Source organism: Rhinolophus sinicus, linkage group LG11 (assembly GCF_036562045.2).
Source record: "Rhinolophus sinicus isolate RSC01 linkage group LG11, ASM3656204v1, whole genome shotgun sequence".
NCBI lineage: Eukaryota > Metazoa > Chordata > Mammalia > Chiroptera > Rhinolophidae > Rhinolophus > Rhinolophus sinicus.
Genome location: NC_133760.1, coordinates 29,472,128 through 29,491,596, shown reverse-complemented (window position 1 = coordinate 29,491,596; position 19,469 = coordinate 29,472,128). Strand labels below are relative to the sequence as shown.

General features: G+C 33.8%; 1 protein-coding gene across 2 annotated transcripts in view; it reads left to right on the top strand.

The window, feature by feature from the left end:
* The window catches only part of AP1G1 (adaptor related protein complex 1 subunit gamma 1), a 74,089-nt gene that overhangs the window by 13,953 nt on the left and 40,667 nt on the right, over positions 1–19,469 (top strand). For both annotated transcript variants that reach the window (XM_019757351.2, XM_074314626.1), the window contains 2 exons: positions 8,168–8,371; positions 18,758–18,882. In XM_019757351.2, coding sequence (XP_019612910.1) covers positions 8,171–8,371; positions 18,758–18,882 — 326 coding nt within the window. In that variant the 5' untranslated portion in view covers positions 8,168–8,170. The remainder of the gene's footprint in view (positions 1–8,167; positions 8,372–18,757; positions 18,883–19,469) is intronic.

Genomic DNA, 19,469 nt, shown 5'->3' with positions numbered 1-19,469 from the left:
AGTATGACTAAATGAATTGAACGAGGAAAAAGAAAAGGTACATGAAGCTAACTTCTGATTCCATGTGTTTTACATTCTCCTTTCCCACTTTGAAATGGATGTAAATGATGCTTACGTTGATGTCATTTATGATTTTCTATTCTGTTTTATTTATAACTAGTCTAAGGGGCTCTGAACTGTTTAATAAGTATAGTGTATGATATGTGTGTTCCTTATTGCAGTTGCTTAATGTATTTTATCTTTGTACAGATCTGCTTGACAGTATTTATCTATGAAGGGACTACATTTGATTTATTAAGAATGATAGTTTTAAAATTAACAAAATGAAAATAGAGTGCTATGTAAAGTGATCATTAAATATTTGTTCTCATCGATTTTGAGAGCTAATTCTATGTCCTTATTTTTTAGTTGCTTGAACAGAGGCTTATTTAGAGAAGTCAGATGGCTTGCCCTAGGTAGCTTGACTGATAATGATAGTTGATTATTAGGATCTTTCTTTTATTGTTTTGGCTCTAATATTTCTTTTAAGTATGTTCTTTAATGCAATTCCTGTATTTCTTTGATTTATAGAAACTGAAGAATATTTAATATGATTTTGAGAGTATGTAGTTGAAAGATTTAAGAACTTTGACCTGCCATTCCAAATCTTCTTTCAAAATATGAAACCATAATTTCCAGTGTTTGTTAATGTAAGAAGACTTGGGAAAGAGGCAGGAGGAAAGGCTAGTTTATTAGGCCCAGCAGTTTTTCTTTCTGCTTATAATTCTCTTTAATTGCTGTTTATTCCAATGCATAAGTTCCCTGTGGTGGGCTTCCCTCCTTTCAGTACTTCGGCCAAAATATAGGCACAAATTTCTTGTTCTCCTCTGCAGGATTTGAAATGGCAGAAAAATTCAGAATAGACTTTCTCACACATCTACTGTAGAAATAAGAGAAATTCACATTCCTGAAGATTTGTTGTTTCCCCTCACATATTTAAAGTAGTATTATCTTCTCTTTGAGTTCTCATTTCATCTGTTTAGAAGTCTAGAAGTGGACGTAGCTTAACAGGCAACTTTTCTGACCTGCCTGTGTTTGTAAGGCACCATCTTTCAATCTGCCACCCAGGAACTCCTTTCTAGACAACATGACACCCTTATGGTTCAGATCGATAGAGCCCTCTTTAGTTCTCTGTCCCACAGGTCCTATCACTAGTTTATTGGCATGGAAAATGACTTCATTTTTTAGGTGAGATCTGCTTTCAGCCATCTCTTAAGTAAGGGTTTAATGTTATCTTTTATAGGCTGAACAGTGTAATCATATCTTAATGCACTCATCACACACAACATATTTCTCAAAATTTCAGTGATGTTTTGTTTCAGTAGTGGTTAAATGTCTTTAAGCAAGTTGGAACAATTAGTAACTTTCTCACTAGTCCACTTAATATCATAGGTATATGTTATTATAACTGATCAAATAGGTCTTGATTTTAATTGAAGGGCTTTTTTGTTTCCTTCTTCAAAAACTCTTTAATTTTTAAGTTAATATATAGTAAAATTGGCTTTTTGGGGAGCATACAGTTCTGTGAATTTTAACTCATGTATAGATTTATGTACTCACCACCACAATTAGGACACAGTTCTATCCTCTCAGAAAAATTTGCTCGTGCTGTCCCTTTTTACTTAACTATAGGCAGTCTTTGTTCTTCATCACTATAGTTTTGTCTTTTTGAAATTATGTAAGTGCAGTCATTCAATATGTAACCTTTTGAGGCAGTTTTTTTTCACTGAGCAAAATGTCTTAAGAGTTGTGTATGTTATGGCGTGTAGCAATATTTTGTTCCTTTTTATTGCTACATACAGTTCCATTTTATGAATTTACCACATTTTGTTTCCAGTTTTTGGCAATTATAAGCAAAGCTGCTCTAAACGTTCATGGATAGGTTTTCTGTGAACAAAAGTTTTCATTTCTTTAGGATAAATTTCTAGATGTGGGATTGCTGGGTCATATGGTAAGCGTATGTTTTAAGTTCATGAGAAACTGCCAAACTGTTTTCCAGAGTGGCAGTACCATTTTGCACCCCCACCAGCAATATATGAGAGTTCCAGTTCCTCTGTAACCTCACTAGCACTTGTTCTTTTAGCTATTCTAATAGGTGTTTAGAGGTATCTTATTGTGTTTTTGATTTGTATTTCTCTAGTACTTATGGTAGTTGAGCATCTTTTCAAATGTGCTTATTATTTATCCATATACCTCTTTGGCGAAGTGTCTGTTTCAGTCTTTTGCCTATTTTTAAAAATTGCATTTTGAGAGTTCCTTTTATGTTCTGGATATAAGTCCTTTGTTAGATAATGTGATTTGCAAATATCCCAGTCTGGAACTTGTCTTTTCATTTTTTGTAACAAGTATTTTTCATAGCAGAAAAGTTTTGTAATTTTTCTGATGCCCAATTTTTTTTTTTTTTTAGTGGGTTGTATCTATGGTGTAATATCTGAGAACTTTTTGCCTAACTCCAGGACATGAAGGCTATCTCCTGCATCTTCTAAAAGTTTTATAGTTGTATGTTTTACATGTACATTTATGATCCATTTTGAGTTAATATTTGTGTAAGGGATGAGATTTAGGTTGAGGTTCAATTTTTTTGCATATGTCCAGTTGATATGTGTATTGAGTTGTCCATTGTATTACCTAATTATCCTTTTAATGTTAGTGGTGATAGATAACCCCTCTTTCATTCCTGCTACTGGTTGTGTTGAGTCTGGCAGAAGGTTTATCAATTTTTATTGATCTTTCCAAAGAACTGGCTTTTGGTTTTGTTGACTTTATCTATTGTTCTTCTGTTTTTAATTTTATTGATTTTTTTTGTTGTTTGCTTTTTCTACTTTTGGGCTTATTTTGCTTTTTCTATTTTCTTAAAGTAGAAACTTAGATTGTTAGTTTGAGATGTTTCTCCTGTTCTAATACAAGAATTTAATGCTATACATTTCCCTCTAAATACTGCTTTAGTGTATACCACGAAGTTTGATAAGTGTGTTTGTGTTTTTGTTCATTTCAGTGTATTTACTAATTTCCCTTGATACTTCCTCTTTCACCCATGGATTACTTGGGAATGTATTGTTTAATTTCCAAGTACTGTACTTGGAAAAGTAAGCTTTCTGTTATTGATTTCTAGTTTAATTCTACAATAGTCAGGGATCTTTGTATGATTTTCATTTGTTTAAATTTTTAAACTGTTTTTTCTTTTTATGACCCAAGATATGGTCTGTTTTGGTTAATACTCTGTATGCACTTGAGAAGACTGTATTCTGCTGTTGTTGGTTGGGTATTCTATAAATGATAGATCTAGTTAGTTGATGATGACGTGCAGGTTTTCTATATCCTTACTGATTCTATAGCTCCGGCACTTACTTGGAGGCATGTTGAAGTCTCCATAATAGGGGTGTAAAATTTTTTTCCTTTCATATTTGTCAATTTTACTTCATGTATTTTTTTAGCACTTATCGTTAGGTACATTTGCTATTAGCATTGTTATATTTTCTTGGTGAGTTCACTCTTTTATCAAGCAGTGGGAGGATAGAGAGTGATTTATTCCATGCTCTTGGGATCACAGCTCCTCTGATTAGAGAGAAGAGTTTCTTCTCCCTCCGTTTTTAGGAGCCTGCCTGGCTATTACTACAATTGCTGTTCTGCCAAAGCCAACACCATTGTAGTATTGCCTAGTGTAGAGTTTCCAGGTGGGAATTGCCGCCCCTTTTCAGGAATTTTTTTCGCTTTCCTGTTCCGGAATCCCGAGATATAAGCTGTTTTCTGTTCTCCACGATGAATGGTTTCCACAAAGCGACAGCTGATACTACCAACCACCCAGGTTCAAGGAGCCGATTTTCCCGATTCCCCGACCAACTTTTCTAGGGATTCGGGAACAGGAAAGTGAAGAAAATTCCTGAGAATGGACGGGAATTCCCTCCTGGAAACCCCAGTCTAGTGGCTGGGGTAGAGAGAGAAAAAACCCAAAAAGTCAAGAGAGACTTTTCTTCGTTGTCTTTTATCTTCCTTTTCCTGCTCCTTGGACCAGAAAAAGGGGGTTTGTTTTAGAACTCTTTCTCTGTATCCAGTGAGCACTTCTGGGTTTGTGCTGCCTTTGTATCCAGGCAGGACAATTCTGGAGGAAAATGATAACCTCTTGCCAATTTTATGGAACTTCAACTTCTATTCTTTCTCTAATCTGCTTGCTGTCATTTACTTTCCGGGATCCTTGGGTGGCTATGGCATACGTTTTGTCCAGCATTTATTATAGTTGCATTCAAAGGGAGAGAGAGGAGTCTCTGTGGAGTGCATTTACTCCATCTTCCCTGGAACCTGACTTTTTATTTAGTTTTGTTTATTTTTTAGAATGTGTTCTGAACTATATGAAATTCTTTATGTGAATTAACTTTTCTTTCCATGTCTGTTAAGATATTTTCTTGTGGTACATAAAGAAATCAAGTAGTGTTAAGTTGTCATAGCTCCAGGAAAAAAATCACTGCTTTTCTCTAAGCTAGAGGCAGCCTAGTATTGGAGGAAGAGTGCTGAGTGGTGGAATCACGAGACGTGAATCAAGCCAAGCTAGTGGCATAAACTATTTTTGTGATTCTGTAACTGACAGCTGAGCAGTTACTCCAGGTAACTTGTTTTTCTCACAGTTGGCTTAAACTTTTGTGATTTTTTTCCTGTTGGACTACACGTTTTGGGACAAGATTTAGGCTTTTTTTTTGAGTCTTTGTTTGCTTTGAAGAATCACTGAAGTTTCATAGAGCAAAGTTATTTTCTAGCAGAGTATTCCCAATTGATGTTTGTTGATTTTAGTTGCCGTACATTTCTCTTGTTCACTGTCCGCTAAGGGTTAACGATAAATAAGATTCTTTTTGAAAATGGAATCACTGGGCTTTGCACAGTCAAAAACGGATTTTATATTTAGTTCTTGATGTCTGAGCGCTGTAGAGCTTTATGATTTTCTTAGTTATATTCCACTATGTTGGTGTTATATATAGCATATTGATATTGCTTACTTTAAATCTTTGTTTTATCCTAAAGTCAGTGGTATTTATGGTTATTGTGAAATAAGTAGTTCTTTAAATATATCTTTATTAATATTTTTAAAATTATGAAAAATTTTAAGGATTCAAATGCCTTGTTTATTGGAGCTTTTTTAAAATTTTTAAAAATTTTTTATTGGGGAACAGTGTGTTTTTCCAGGACCCATCAGCTCCAAGTCGTTGTCCTTCAATCTAGTTGTGGAGGGCGCAGCTCAACTCCAAGTCCAGTTGCTGTTTTCAATCTTAGTTGCAGGGGGCGCAGCCCAGCATCCCATGCAGAATTGAACCAGCAACCTTGTTAAGAGCTCATGCTCTAACCAACTGAGCCATCCGGCCGCCCCTACTGGAGCTTTTTGACTTTTACAGAGATTATTAAAAACTTCTATTATACATGAAAATAGAGAATAATATACCTTCACGTACTTACAATCTTTCAGCAATGATCAACATTTTGCCCATCTTGTTTCATTTTTTTCCTCTTCCTCCCTTCCTCCTCAATTCTTCTTTTTTCCCCCCTGGAGTATATTAAAACAAACCTAGCAGTCATATAATTTCATTTGTAAATATAATGTTCATTTTTGAAGTATTAAGACGACCTCTAGCCTTGGAGTTCTAAGACCTGGTTCAGGTGGGAGCTGGCTCTGTCGCTTAACACCTTTGTGATCTTACGCTAGTTGCATAGTTGCTCTGAGACCAAGTTTCTTCATGGGCAAAGTAGGGATAATGATCTCTGCCCTTTGTTCAAAATGGTCTAAGGAACAAATGAAATAATGTAAAAGAGCTTTATAAACTTCAAATACTAGACCCTGGAGTATTTCTAATAAAAAGTAAAACAACACTGTACAGGTAGCTTTGTCTAGTTTAGCACATGCAATCTTAAGAGGGCTAATATGGCAGAGCATATTAGGGAGCTTTTCTAAATTCCTCATGTACTGTTTCCATCTTGAGCACTGATGTCTTAGTGAAGTAACAGGAGTGGGAATCCTTCTGATATGTTGGATTAGAACAATATCAAGAATCACTGATTTAAAGATTCCACAGCTAATATCTACTGAAGATTAGTGTAGTGATAGCTTTACCTAGTTTTATCATTTTTCTTAGCATTATTGAGGTATAATATATATACAGTACAATGCACTTGTTTTAAGTGTACAGTTTGGTGCATTTTGAGAACTCTGCATACCCATCACAAACATTTCTATTACCGCAGAATATTCCCTTGCTTGCCAGTCAGCCTCCATCCCTACCCTCAACCCCAGCCATCATTGATCTCTGTCATCACTATAGATTAGGTTTGTCTTCCCTTGAGTTTCATGTAAGTGAAATCATACAGTATGTCCTATGTTGTGAATGATTCCTTGCTCAAAAGAATGTTTTTGAGACTTTTCTGTGATACAGATTAGTTCCATTTTATTCCGAGAAGTATTGCTTTATATGAATATACTGTTATCATTCTCCTGTTTATGGACATTTGGGTTGTTTTCAGTTTTTCGCAGTTACAAATGAGGCTTCTATGAAAATTTGTGTACAAATCTTTGTGAGGACATATATTTTCATTTCTCTTTGGTAAATACTTCTCTTGGGTAAATACTGAGTGGGTTTACTGAGTCGTATGCTAACTGCGTAAGGAATTTCTAAACTTTTCCAAAGTACTTAAACAACATTTTGCATTCCCAGAGAAGTTCATTTGTTCTGAATCATTACCAACACTTGGTATGGACAGTTTTTAAAAATTTTAACTGTTCTAGTGGTGTGGAGTGTTATCTCATTATAGTTTTAATTTGCATTTCACTGCTGTTAGTGACATGAAACGTCTTTTCATGTGCTTATGGTCATTCATATATTTTCTTTTAAGAAGTATCTATTCAGATTTTTTACTCATTTTTAAATAAGATTTTTTTATTGCGTTGTAAAATTATTTATATATTCCGAATAAAGTCCTTTGTGAAATAAGAATTGTGAGTATTTCTTCCTCTTTCTATGGCTTGCCTTACTTTCATTATGACATTCTTTGAAGAGCAAAAGTTTTGACATTTTTATCAAGTCCAATTTATTAATTTTTTTCTTTGATATTTTGTGCTTGTTGTATATGAAATCTCTGCCTAACCTAAGTTTCCAAAGATTTTCTCCTGTGTTTTCTTATGGAAGATTTTTAGTTTTAGCTTTGATGTTTAGCTCTATGACCCATTTAGAATTAATTTTTGTGTATTGTGTGATATTAGGGTCCAAGGTTGTTTTTCCCCTCACATTGATACCCAGTTGTGCCAGTGCCATTTGTTTGAAAGACTACCTTTCTCCTATTGAAAAACCTTGGCCCCTTTGTTGAAAACCATTGAGCATATTTATGTGGGTCTATTCCTAAACTTTCTGTTTTGCTCCTTAAAATTCAGTTCCACACTGTCTTATTACTGTAGCCTTGTAGAATACCTTGAAATTAGGTAGTGCAAGGTCTCCAACTTTTGTTTTAATATTGTTTTTGGCTATCATAGGTCCTATATTATTATTATTTTACTTTAAAAAATATTCAAGAAAATCTGACACTAACAGTCTCATCCTCTGAGATTGGTTTATTTTTTTTTTCCTATTCACATTTAAAAGAGCACCCAGTATCCTGAGATGATTACCATTTCTTAAAAAGGCGATTTAATCTGACAATTGGTCTGCTCTCCTAATGTCTCACTTTGTTTAGTTGAGCTTTGATCATGATCATACTCAATATTCATCTGATATTTTGTTGAACTATGTTGAGTTTAAGAACAGTAGAGCAGAAAATACGTATTTTCTCTAATGTTAAGTAGAAGCCTTTCCTTATTACTTTAAGGATTGAGTAAAAGATTTGGGTTGAGTTAGTTCCTAAGATATTTTGACATTAGTGATGGACTTTGCATATTGGTGTATTCTATGTCTTATTTTGCTTAATATTTAACATCTTTTGTTTGTATTCTTTCCCGAAATTAACTGAGTTGAGTGGTTTGTATGTAAGCGTTGCTGAAGCTTTGGATCACTGGACTTAGCAAGTCTTGAAGTCTTAAAAATCAGAAATTTATTTGGAAAGTTGTGTGGTTTTGGTAGTAAAAATATGTGAACATTTTTATTTACTGTCTTTCCATATCCAGAGGATGCCAGCCCCCATCAGATTGCGGGAGCTGATCCGGACCATCCGGACAGCCCGAACCCAAGCCGAAGAACGAGAAATGATTCAGAAAGAATGTGCTGCAATCCGGTCATCTTTTAGAGAAGAAGACAATACATACCGGTGTCGGAATGTGGCAAAATTACTATATATGCACATGCTGGGCTACCCTGCTCACTTTGGACAGGTAGGCTGGGCTGAGACCACATCTAGGGAGGGTGCTCTTGTTTGAATGACAGCTCAGAGAACTCAATCTTTTCCTGTTAGGGAAGACAGGATACTTTTGATAGCCTTGTAGTCTGATCATTGTGGAACTGAGGGTAGAATTGAGATAGAAAGCTGCAGGCCTCATTAGGCGTGATATTGCCATCAGTTGTTCTTTCCATTGGGAATCTCTCATTATGTGTATGTTTTGACGGTGGCAGCTAGCTTACTTAAAGATTGTCTAGCCAGTAGATTCTGATTGTTCTGTGAGCGGGCCTGGACTATAATGCGTATTTAAGAAAAGTTTGCTAAATGTTTCCTTAATTATTTTCTCTGTGAAACATAAGGAGGGACACGCATGACAGATGTTTTTAAGTAAAAGAAATTAGGTGGTTGGCAAGTAATAGCATTTAAGGATTTTGTCCTAATTATTTCATGCCTTGATTGCTACAACCACTGTGCAAGTCTGTCTCCTGATTCTCTCTCACGCACAAACACATTATTTGATATAGCCAGTCTGGGCTTTGAGCATGCTATTCTTAGTTATAACTGCTTTCTTCTTTCCACATTTATACATGATAAGGGGAGTTGAGTCACAGAGAAAGTGATAGTGGGTTGTTTTGTAATTCTTACTAATGTAATGCTATGAAATTTTAATTTCATTTAAGAATTGAATTATATGCTAAATAGTTTTTTAAGGAAAAGACTGCAAAATTAAAGAATGTGCAGCACTAGGTAGGAGAAAAATACATCCATATTATTTGAGGATAACTATTTTTAATGTTTTGATATATTTAATTTATCAGAAAAGATGGTCACCAGTTTATCTTCTATTCAGCTTCTTAACTTCAATGGAAGGAGAGTCCCCTACCCATGAGTTAAAACAAAGAGTAATGGGATTAAGTCTTATTAGACTGACGTGGGTTGGTTTTATACTCATCTTGGGGCTTAGAATGAGATCAGCCTCTCTACAAATACATTACTGAGACTGGGAGAACATTAATTTCCCAAAGGAAGATTGAGGTGTTAATATCAGAGGAAAGGAGGACCAGATACTAGGCAGACAAAAACAACAGCTGTCTCATAAACAAGCACGTTGTAGGCTTTTACCGCATCAAAAATTGATCCAGGTGGTTATTCATATAGTGCATGACAAGTATAAAGCAAATGGATGTTCATATACTTTTGTTGATTAATTTTAAGTAGACACATTAGGTTAGATTTATAGAAATCTGATATGCTGGGCTATGAAAGACAGTCAGGTGAGGGTAAGATTCTTAATCCCTCCCCTCAGAGATAACCACTATTATCATGGATCCAGTAGATTTACATACTCTTAAGGGAGTTCTTTAAAGACAAACTCTTGAAATCTTGGGATAGATTTAAGACTTAGGTGGTATTTCATTTTGTAAAAAAAACTCTCTATATATTTTTAGGATTCACTTTTATAACATGCTTAAATAAAATTTGCTCTCCAGGTCTATCTAGGTGGCATTTTTTTGGGTGTTTTAGAACTTAATTGTTGCTACAACATTAATTCTTAGGTGGAAAGAGTTAATACTCAAGGATAATTGCATTAAAGTTTTGGTACGAAAAAAAATAAAGATTTTTCTGAGTGGGAATAGAAATCATAATTTAAATCCCTTATTCTGTTTCCTCTATTTTAATAAATCACAGTGCTATGCATATCAGTAATGTGGTACCTCACCCATGAGGAATTTCCTTTATAATAAAACCATAAAACGGTTTATAGCTGGATTTTCTCACTTGCATATATGAATCACAGTGCCATTTTAATTTAATTATGTGTAAAAATAGCCACCCTTTAATTGCATTTTATTTGTTAGACCTGTGCTGTTAATTATGATAGCCACTAGCTGTGTAGCCACTGGTCTCTTAAAAAGTGGCTAGTTCAACTGAGGCGAATATTAAAGGAAAGTAAATTTTGGGGGGATACTCGATGCAGTTTTTGGAAAACTTTTAAATATGTTTTAGACAACTTGGGTATGTGAATCTACAATTGTAAATTTTATGAAATCTAAATACAGTCAAATATTTCTGATGGTTATGTAGTGTTGAAATTGATATGTGCTTTAAGTGTAAAATGCATACTGTATTTAGAAGCCTTAGTACAAAAGAAAGATGTAAAATCTCTAATAGTTTTTAACGTTGATTATATGTTGAAATGATAATAGATATATTGAGTTAAATAAAATATATTATTAAAACTAATTTCACCTGTTTCTTTTTACTTTTTACTGCAGTATGTAGCATGATGCTATCCAATAGAAATAAAATATGAGCCAATGAGTAATTTAAAAATATCTAGTAGCCACATTTAAAGAGTCTTATTTAAGATTTACAGTAAAAACCAAGAGGTAGGTAGTATTCTCATATTACAGATGAGGAAACTGAAATTAAGAGTTTAAGTGACTTATTTTAATTCACATAGCTAGTGAATATTAGGGAGGGGATTAGAACTCAACATTGTGTAACTCTAAAACCTATTCATTCTTTGGGTTTGATTTAAATCTATGAATAGCTATTTGCATTAAGTTTATTAACAAATTATTTAATTACATTAGACGTGGTATATAAAGGATTTGAGATGGCATATGTTACCAGCATCTGTTTAAAAGAGAAAAAGAATAGTAGTAAGAGTTGGGAGAAGGAAGAATGCAGCACACAAGGCCAGTGTAGTTGCTATTGGTGAGGCAGCTGCACCAGCTAAGGCAAGGAAAAAAAACATTCAGTTATGTGGTTGTTCTTACCAGAATTTAAGAGCACAACTCCAGGAACCAGATTGTCTGGATATGAATTCTGGCGTTGTTACTTACTGTGTCATTTTGAGCAAGATCCTTAACATTTCTTATCTCAGTTACCTCATCTGTAAAATAGGAACAATCCTAAAATAGCTTTATAGGGTTATTATGAAGATTAAGTAAATTAATAAATGTTAAACTTTTATATTTTGTAAATAAAAAGTCAAATATTACAGATTTTACCATTTCCTCAAGGACAGCAAACAAAAGTTTTTGAAAAAGCACTGAATTCTAAAAGAGATTTTCTTACGTGTATCTTTTGTCCAGGCGTCTCTTAGCAATGTAAGAGACAGTGTATCCTCATTAGTTTTACAACAAAAGCAATGATGGATTTCCTATAGGATTTGTAACCTTTCACATGCGTGGCTTACAACAATCCAAAAATAGAGTGTCTAAAGAAATTGGTAGATTGCAAGAGTAGAAAATTGTGGCTCGGGAGCCAAATTCTTCCACAAATGTATTTTGTTTGTCTTGCATAGTACTTAGAATTATCTTGAATTTGCTGCCAACATACAAAAATCAAGGAATTTCTCATAGAAATCTAGATTTCTAGTTTTTCTTTAAAAATCCGAAGATTTTTCAATGCTGCATCCACATTTTCACATGGCAGTAATAGGTTGGTGACTTTTTCCAGGCTGGCCATACATTCTCTGTTTCTTCCCAATTCCAGCCTGGCCTTTATCTAATTACCTGTCTACAATAATCTTCTTTTCTATCAATGTAATGTACCACTCTAGTTCCTTATCTCCTTAAAGTATTACAGTGTTCTCCATACAGTCTTTTACATCTCTGGTGAAATCTGTTCACAGGTTCCTGGGAGCTCCTTCCTATTACAAATAGCATCCTTAAAAGTTTTTTTTTTTTAATTAAAGTTTATTGGGGTTACAATTGTTAGTAAAGTTACATAGATTTCGGGTGTACAATTCTGTATTACATTATCTATAAATCCCATTGTGTGTTCACCACCCAGAAAAAGTTTTTAATAATTATGTTGTAGATATATAGAAATATAATTGAATTTTGTGTACTTATCTGCCTAGCAACATTACTGAATTTGGTTGTAAGAGTCCCATTAAACGCTATTGTTTCCATATGATCAATACTGTTGTCTGCAAACAATGACAATTCCCTTTTCCATCCTTAAAACATTTTCTTTTTCTTTATTTCCTTACTATACTGTACATGTAGTATTATCCAGTATTGAAAAGAAGTGGTGATAGTAGGCATCCTTGTCTTGGGCACCCTGAAGCCCAGATTGTGGTCTCTAAATAACATTTGACTTTATAAAGGCTAGGACCGACTGGAAAGATGCCTGATCCCAAATCTGGGGCAAAAAATGTACAAAATAAGCTTGAACTTAATTTCTTGCCAGAAAGCAAGGATGACAACAGAGGTCATGTTAAAAGGATTCAGTAGCTAGTAGAAAAGGCTATCATGCCCCAAATGAGAAACTTTGAGCGTCAGTAAGAATACTAATTGTCATTGAAACATACCAAGTAAGTTTATATCAGTGAGTTCATAATAACTAAACAAAAATTTTTAAAAAATACTTCATTAATCATCTTTGGCAGATACTAGGGAACCAACTCATTATTTTGAAAACTGGTAAATAAAAGGAAAAAGAGCGAACATTTATCCTGCCTTTCCTTACTAGTAGTTCCTTCTGAAGGAACTATTGGTAAACCAATGATATATATAGAGAGGTTATTCCTTAGAGGAATAGTCCAGCTAATAAACAAAGAAGGAATGAAAGAAGTACAGTATTATCATTTTGTAATCCCTGATGATCATCATTGCTGCCAATGTCACACAAGAGAGAGAACCACCAGAAATAACTATATGCCTCCTGGTGAAAGTTCATACCATCTATGAAGTATATTTGCTAAGTCAAAACAAAACAAAAACTAAAAAACCTGAATCTGATCAAGTCTTCTTGTCTGTTTAAATAAGAGACATCTGTAAGACTATTCATTGCAGCATTGTTTCCAATGGGAAAACACTGGAAACAATCTGTTCACCAAAGGAATAGGTAAGTTGTAGTATATTCACAAGTGGGACCACTGGGCAGCAACGAATATGACTGAATTAGAGCTTCTTGTCTGGATGTGAGTAATACTGAAAGACATTGAGTGAAAAGAGCAGGAATATGGTATGATGCTTATATAAAGTTTGAAACAGTCAAAAACAATTGTCTTTACATGTGTAGTAAGGACATGCGGCATGGCAAAGACGAACAGCAATTTTGAGTTTTGGTTACTCCTGGGATGAAGAGAAGGGAAATGAGATTGAGGTAGTGTGTGCAGAGGGCTTCAATCAAATCTGTAATATTAAAAACAAATTGAATTAAATAGGGTAAAAAGATTTGGGAAAGCTATTTGGTGGGTCAATGAGTATTAATGTGATTTTTGTGTATTTTTGAGTGAAATAATTTCATAATAAATTTTCTCAAGAAAATAACAGTGGGAAAATAAGATGCAATAGGAATGTTAGGTTTTTGTGTTTTTGTTTGTTTGTTTCCCTACTGCCAGAAGAATGGAAAAAATAGGCTCTGGTCTATATAGATTTTATGTTGCCAGGGTACATAGTGGTAAAGCAATTACAAGCTTGTTCTTCAAAAATGTCTGTGTGTGTGCGTCTGTGTGTTTGTAAACTAGACAGTTACTTCTGAGTATTAAAATGAAATAAAGGTAACTTTTTAAAAGACCTAATCAATCAGTTTGAGGTCCATTAATGTTTATAATATTTTAATTGCATCTTTTCATCAAGGTGATTGTTCACATCATAAAACCTGAATGTTAAATTTAAAAGCAAATGTATATGTGCATCGATCATGTGGGAAATTGTTTTAAAAGCTAACAAAATGGGTACAGCTTTTTCCTAAAGGGTAACCAGGTTAAATGTTGATAAAGGCAGTATTTGTACTTTTTTACAAAAAAAATGGAACAAGGCCAAAAACCTGGTAAAGTTCTCTTTTTAAAAATTGCTTTGAAATTTAAGGAAAATTGAAATATTGAGTCATCTAGAAAAACTTTTTAAACATTAAATTGTCAGGTTCTACCTCAAATCTACTCCATCAGACTATTCTCGGGGTGGCAGGTGACATATATTTCAAAACTCTCCCAGGCTATTTTGACCAGTCAGTTTTTGGAACAGAACCACTTAAGGTATTGTATTTGTTCCAAAGGGAGCTGATAACTTCAGTCTCTTAGGCTTGTTGTTGTTAATGGCTGCCTGGAATGCTTCTGCTGAGAAAACTGTTCCACTGTGTTACATATATAAAGAGATAGGAACCTTTCTCTGATATTTTCTTACTGTTTCTAACCTGAATTTCGGTGCCCTTCCTACCTTGTATTCACAGTAGCTTGTGTATAACTGTAACAGAATATAAATGTGTGTGAGTGTGTGTGTGTGTGTGTGTGTGTAGGTGTATATACACAGGTTATGATATACATCCAACTGTTGGTTTTCTTTTTATATGCCCTTCTAACTGTATCAGTGAGAATGTCTAGCACATTGGTTTGCACACAGCAGAAATTTACTAAGTTAAAGCAAAACCACAGTGTTTCAGAACAGTTGGAAAGTAAATACAAAAAAATCAGTGAATGACAAAGAATGATTACAATCAGCCCTTTGGGATGGAAGGTGGGGCCCAGGGAGAAGGTTGCTGTGGAGAAGTCAGTATATTAAGAATGTTATTGACAAGGGAGAAATTGATGGTAGGTGAATAATACAAAATAACCGTCAGCAGGAAAAAGCACAACCATGGTGGGGATTAGAGATAAGGAATGAATATACTTTTTAAGCTCCTGCAGCAATGCAGGTATAATAGAATAGCACAATAATTGTTCATTATGCACTTAAGTTATCTAAAAAAGGATGATTGTTTCTATTTACTGAGTTGTAATTTTATAAGATTCTGGTCTTAAATTTTTAAAGTCTTTTTCATTAAAGGAATCCAAGACTCAACTGCTTTTTGTTATTTTTTGTAATATGTATTGTTCAACTTTGGAGGGGTTTTGGATTTCCCTAAATTGGTTTTTTCTTCCCCTTTTTAGTTATAATATTAACTTTTCTAACCACAAGTTAGATGTAAGTTCCCTTTATACTGCAGTTTTTAATTCTTTTTTCCTGGTCCAATATTATTTATTTTTTGAATAGATAATGGCAGTTCACTGATGCAAAATTTAAAAGATACAAAAAGGATATATGATGAAAACTGCTTTCTATTCTCTTCCAATCACTTATTTTCCCTCCTTATAGGCAACTGGTGGCATCCATTTCTTGGCTATCCTTCCAGAGATATTTTATACATCTCTGGGCAATGGATATATATATATTCTGTCCCCTCCCCTTTAAAATATATTGTCACATACTGTTTACACTTATTAATCTGTTTTGAAGATTGGCCCATATGTGTATATGAAGAGCTTTCTTGTTCTATTTTTTCCAGCTTTTTTGGCATGCTTATGGTATCCAGCATAGTATTCCCATTATATGTATGAGTCATAATTTATAAAAATGATGCCTTATCAATGGACATTTATTTCTAATCTTACTGTTTAAAATAACACTACAGTTGGATAATATCCATTATTCTGCATATGCGTGAATATAAATGTAATGTAAGTTCCTAAAAGTAGAATTGTTGAGTCAAAGGATATGTGTATTTGTAATTTAGATAGGCCAGATCTTTCTTACTACAGCTTGGCTACTTTATACTCCCATCACTAATGTCCTTGCACTGTTACGGCAATTTTTTATCTTTGCTAATACAGTAGGTTAAAAGTAGTATTTCCGTGTGACTTTGATTTGCATTTCTTTTTTTAAAAAATAACTTCACTGAGGCGTATTTTGCATGTCATATAATTTACCCTTTTCAAGTGTACAGGTCAGTGATTTCTTTTAGTAAATTTACCAGGTTGGGTTTGCATTTGTTTTATGAGGAGATTGAATTCCATTCATATAGTTGAATTATTTTTATTTTCTTTGAACTGTCCATATTTTGTGTCCATTTTTATATTGAGTTGTTGGTCCTTTTGAAAATCAATTTGTAGGATCCTGTTATACAGGATTTATGTCTGTGAAATGAGTTACCCATGTTTTACCCAAATGAGTTACCCACGTTTGTCATTTGTCTTTTGACTTTGCTCACAGTTTGGAATAAAAGCAAAATTTTTCTAGTGTGAATATAAAAACTGGATGGTTTACTGTGGTCTTAAAGCATAGACTAGATTTGTGGGTTAGCAGTGTTTCAGGTGGGATTTTCAAGTACCTTTAAGTGAGGAGGAATAGTGTGGGATGAAGTGGAGGTTGTTAAGTAAGGGGCAGATAGATTTCATTATTATTTTTCTTCTGTCACTCATGCAAGTGTCGAATTGTGTTTTTAGTGATTGCTTCTCAAAAATGGATATTCTCCCCTCACATTTACCCATACCCCATTGTACTCTCCTCCAACCTTTTTCTGTTTTAACATTTTGAATACTTGGATAACATTCTTAAAGATGAAAAACATGGTCCACTGTCAGCACTATTGCTGGCTATCTCCACCTAAGTGTAAAGTGTGGCCAGAGTTAATCCTTCACTGGAGGATGTATTTCAGATGCCATTTACAGTTGTATAATCTTATGTTTCCCCTCAAATTTGTCACTTTCAAAAAACAAATGCTTATTCTTGAAGCTTAGTCTCTTTATAAATGGGGAATGTTAAAAAGAATTCATTTTAGTTTTTCTTTTTGCTGTTTAGTTTTTAGGTAAATTTTAAATATCTCAAAAAGCAAATTTTACTCACCTGTCACTGATGACTTATAGTGTTACTATCTTAAAACTTGGCCCTAAAAATTGCAAAGTAGTATTAATTCCTAAGAGTATGTCCTCATTAGTTCATCTTAATTAAATTTTTTTGGATAATTTATTGTGTAGTACCTATGTATAAGAATGATAAAAATACCTGATTCTTAGAACATTTTCTTTCACTGCTAAAATATTTATTTATAGAGTTACTAAATGGGAGGATTTACGAACCTTCAGTTTGAAAAAGAGGAAGATTTTTCTAATAACACTTTAGCTTCTGATTTTTCTGATTCACTTCAGTAATTTTTTCTGCTGACTTTGTAAAAATGACATTCATCATATTCTATTTCATGATTTTTTAAAACAATTTAACTTGAATGTATAGAAGGAAGAGAAGGGTTGTTACCAAATCTTTGTCAGTCTCAGAAGGCGTTTTCATTTTCCTTTTGGATCCTGGTGGTTCCCCCTTGGAGGCTTCTGTGACTTGCTCATGCTAGCATAGCAATTCCACTATCTTTAGATGTTTTTAATGCGATACACTGACAGAGCAATTTATAAAGAGCTTGAAACAATTTTTTTTTTATTGGGGTGACAATTGTTAGTAAAATTACATAGATTTCAGGTGTACAATTCTGTATTACATCATCTATAAATCCCATTGTGTGTTCACCACCCAGAGTCAGTTCTCCTTCCATCACCATATATTTGATCCCCTTATCCTCATCTCCCACTCCCACCCCCCTGAAACAATTTTATTTGTAAACTCTTTTACTCTCTTCAATTTTACTTTTGAATTTACAGGCAAAGTCAGATGAGAAGTAGTCTCATGTGATCTTAGATTCCTGTGTACACGGGTCTACATTTGAGCTGCTTCCCTTGGGATGCAGTGATTCTAAATGGGAGCATAATTTAAAAAACTCTTCTTGGAGAGTCTAGCTTGTGTACAACCTTTGAAAACCACTCCTCTAGAGGGAATGTTTGGCCTTTTCCATGTTAGTCAAGATGGAACGATAAAGTATATCAAAGTCCTTGTGACATTCAAGAAAGGCTAAGTAGAGAGACAAACTATTTAACTACAAAGACTCTTAAGCTCTGAGGATTTTTAACAATTATGTAAACCAAAAAAAAATTTATTTAAACATTTTAGGTTAATTCCACTACTGAGTTTTCCTCTGGCTTTTTTTTCTTCTTCTGTATTTGATTCCTAAACCCTCACCTCTCCCATAGTACTTGGTTCAAGCCCTAAATGTAGCACTTTCCACATTATATTAAAGTTAGTGTCTATCTCTTCTTCAGTTGTGCATATCTGATGTTTAGGACACTGCTTGGCACTTTGATGTATTTTTGATACCAGCTAATGAGTTTTTTGATATTCAAAGTAGGAACAAGATCTTAAATACACACGAGTTAGGTGCTGGTTTAGTATAACCTGGGGATTAAATTAGGAATTGGGTTTATTAATATCTTGTTATAATACTTTACTAGTTATTATTTGTATGAATCTGTAGAGCTAAGGTAAACTTCACAGGTTATTTGGATGGCCAATATCATAGGACCTTGACAGATATCTATTCCAGAACTTAATTACTGTTATCAAGATATCCAAACATCTTAAATCTTTGCCTTTTATTTAGGTGGTTTGATGATACAGGTTGTATCTATTTACTTTAGTAATTCATTGACTCTGGGTTAAAAACATAGCTTTCCTGCCTGTGGCAGCAATTTCTTAATTTCTTTCTTTTTTTTTAAAATTTGCAGTTGGAGTGCCTCAAGCTTATTGCCTCTCAAAAATTCACAGACAAACGCATTGGCTATTTAGGGGCAATGCTATTGTTAGACGAAAGACAAGATGTTCATCTTCTCATGACCAACTGTATCAAGAAGTAAGTCTTAACCTTCCCTTCTTCTAATAACTACTTTGTGATTTTAGGTCTTATAATATGACGTCAGTAAATCTTGACATCAGCAAATCTTCTATTAATTTTATATTACTGTCTAGAATATATTTGAATTGCTTTAGCTTCTGTAGCTTGTTTGTAAAGAGACGAAGCAAAGGATAAAAACTTCTGTAAGGGATAATTTAAATGAAAGTATTGCTATATATACATCTTGCATAAGAACACAATTTAACAATGAAATAAGCATTTGGGCTGTCATACAATAGAAAAAGCATTGGTAAATCTGAACTTTCTTATCTTCTATTTCCAGGACTTTGAGTACCATGTATAATGAAATGTTACATTTAATAAAGAATTACCAGTATATATTCTGAATAAATACCATTTAAAGGCAGAAAGAGAAATTTTGTCAGTGGTCGAATCCAAGATTTTGTTACATGTGATTTTACTTAGCCTTGTGAATTTTTGTGTATGTCTTTTTTTTTTTTTTCTAATGGGTGCTTTACTGATTTACTAGTCTAGTCATGTTTGTTTAACTTATAAACGGAGGAATGCTTGTTATTATGGAGAAA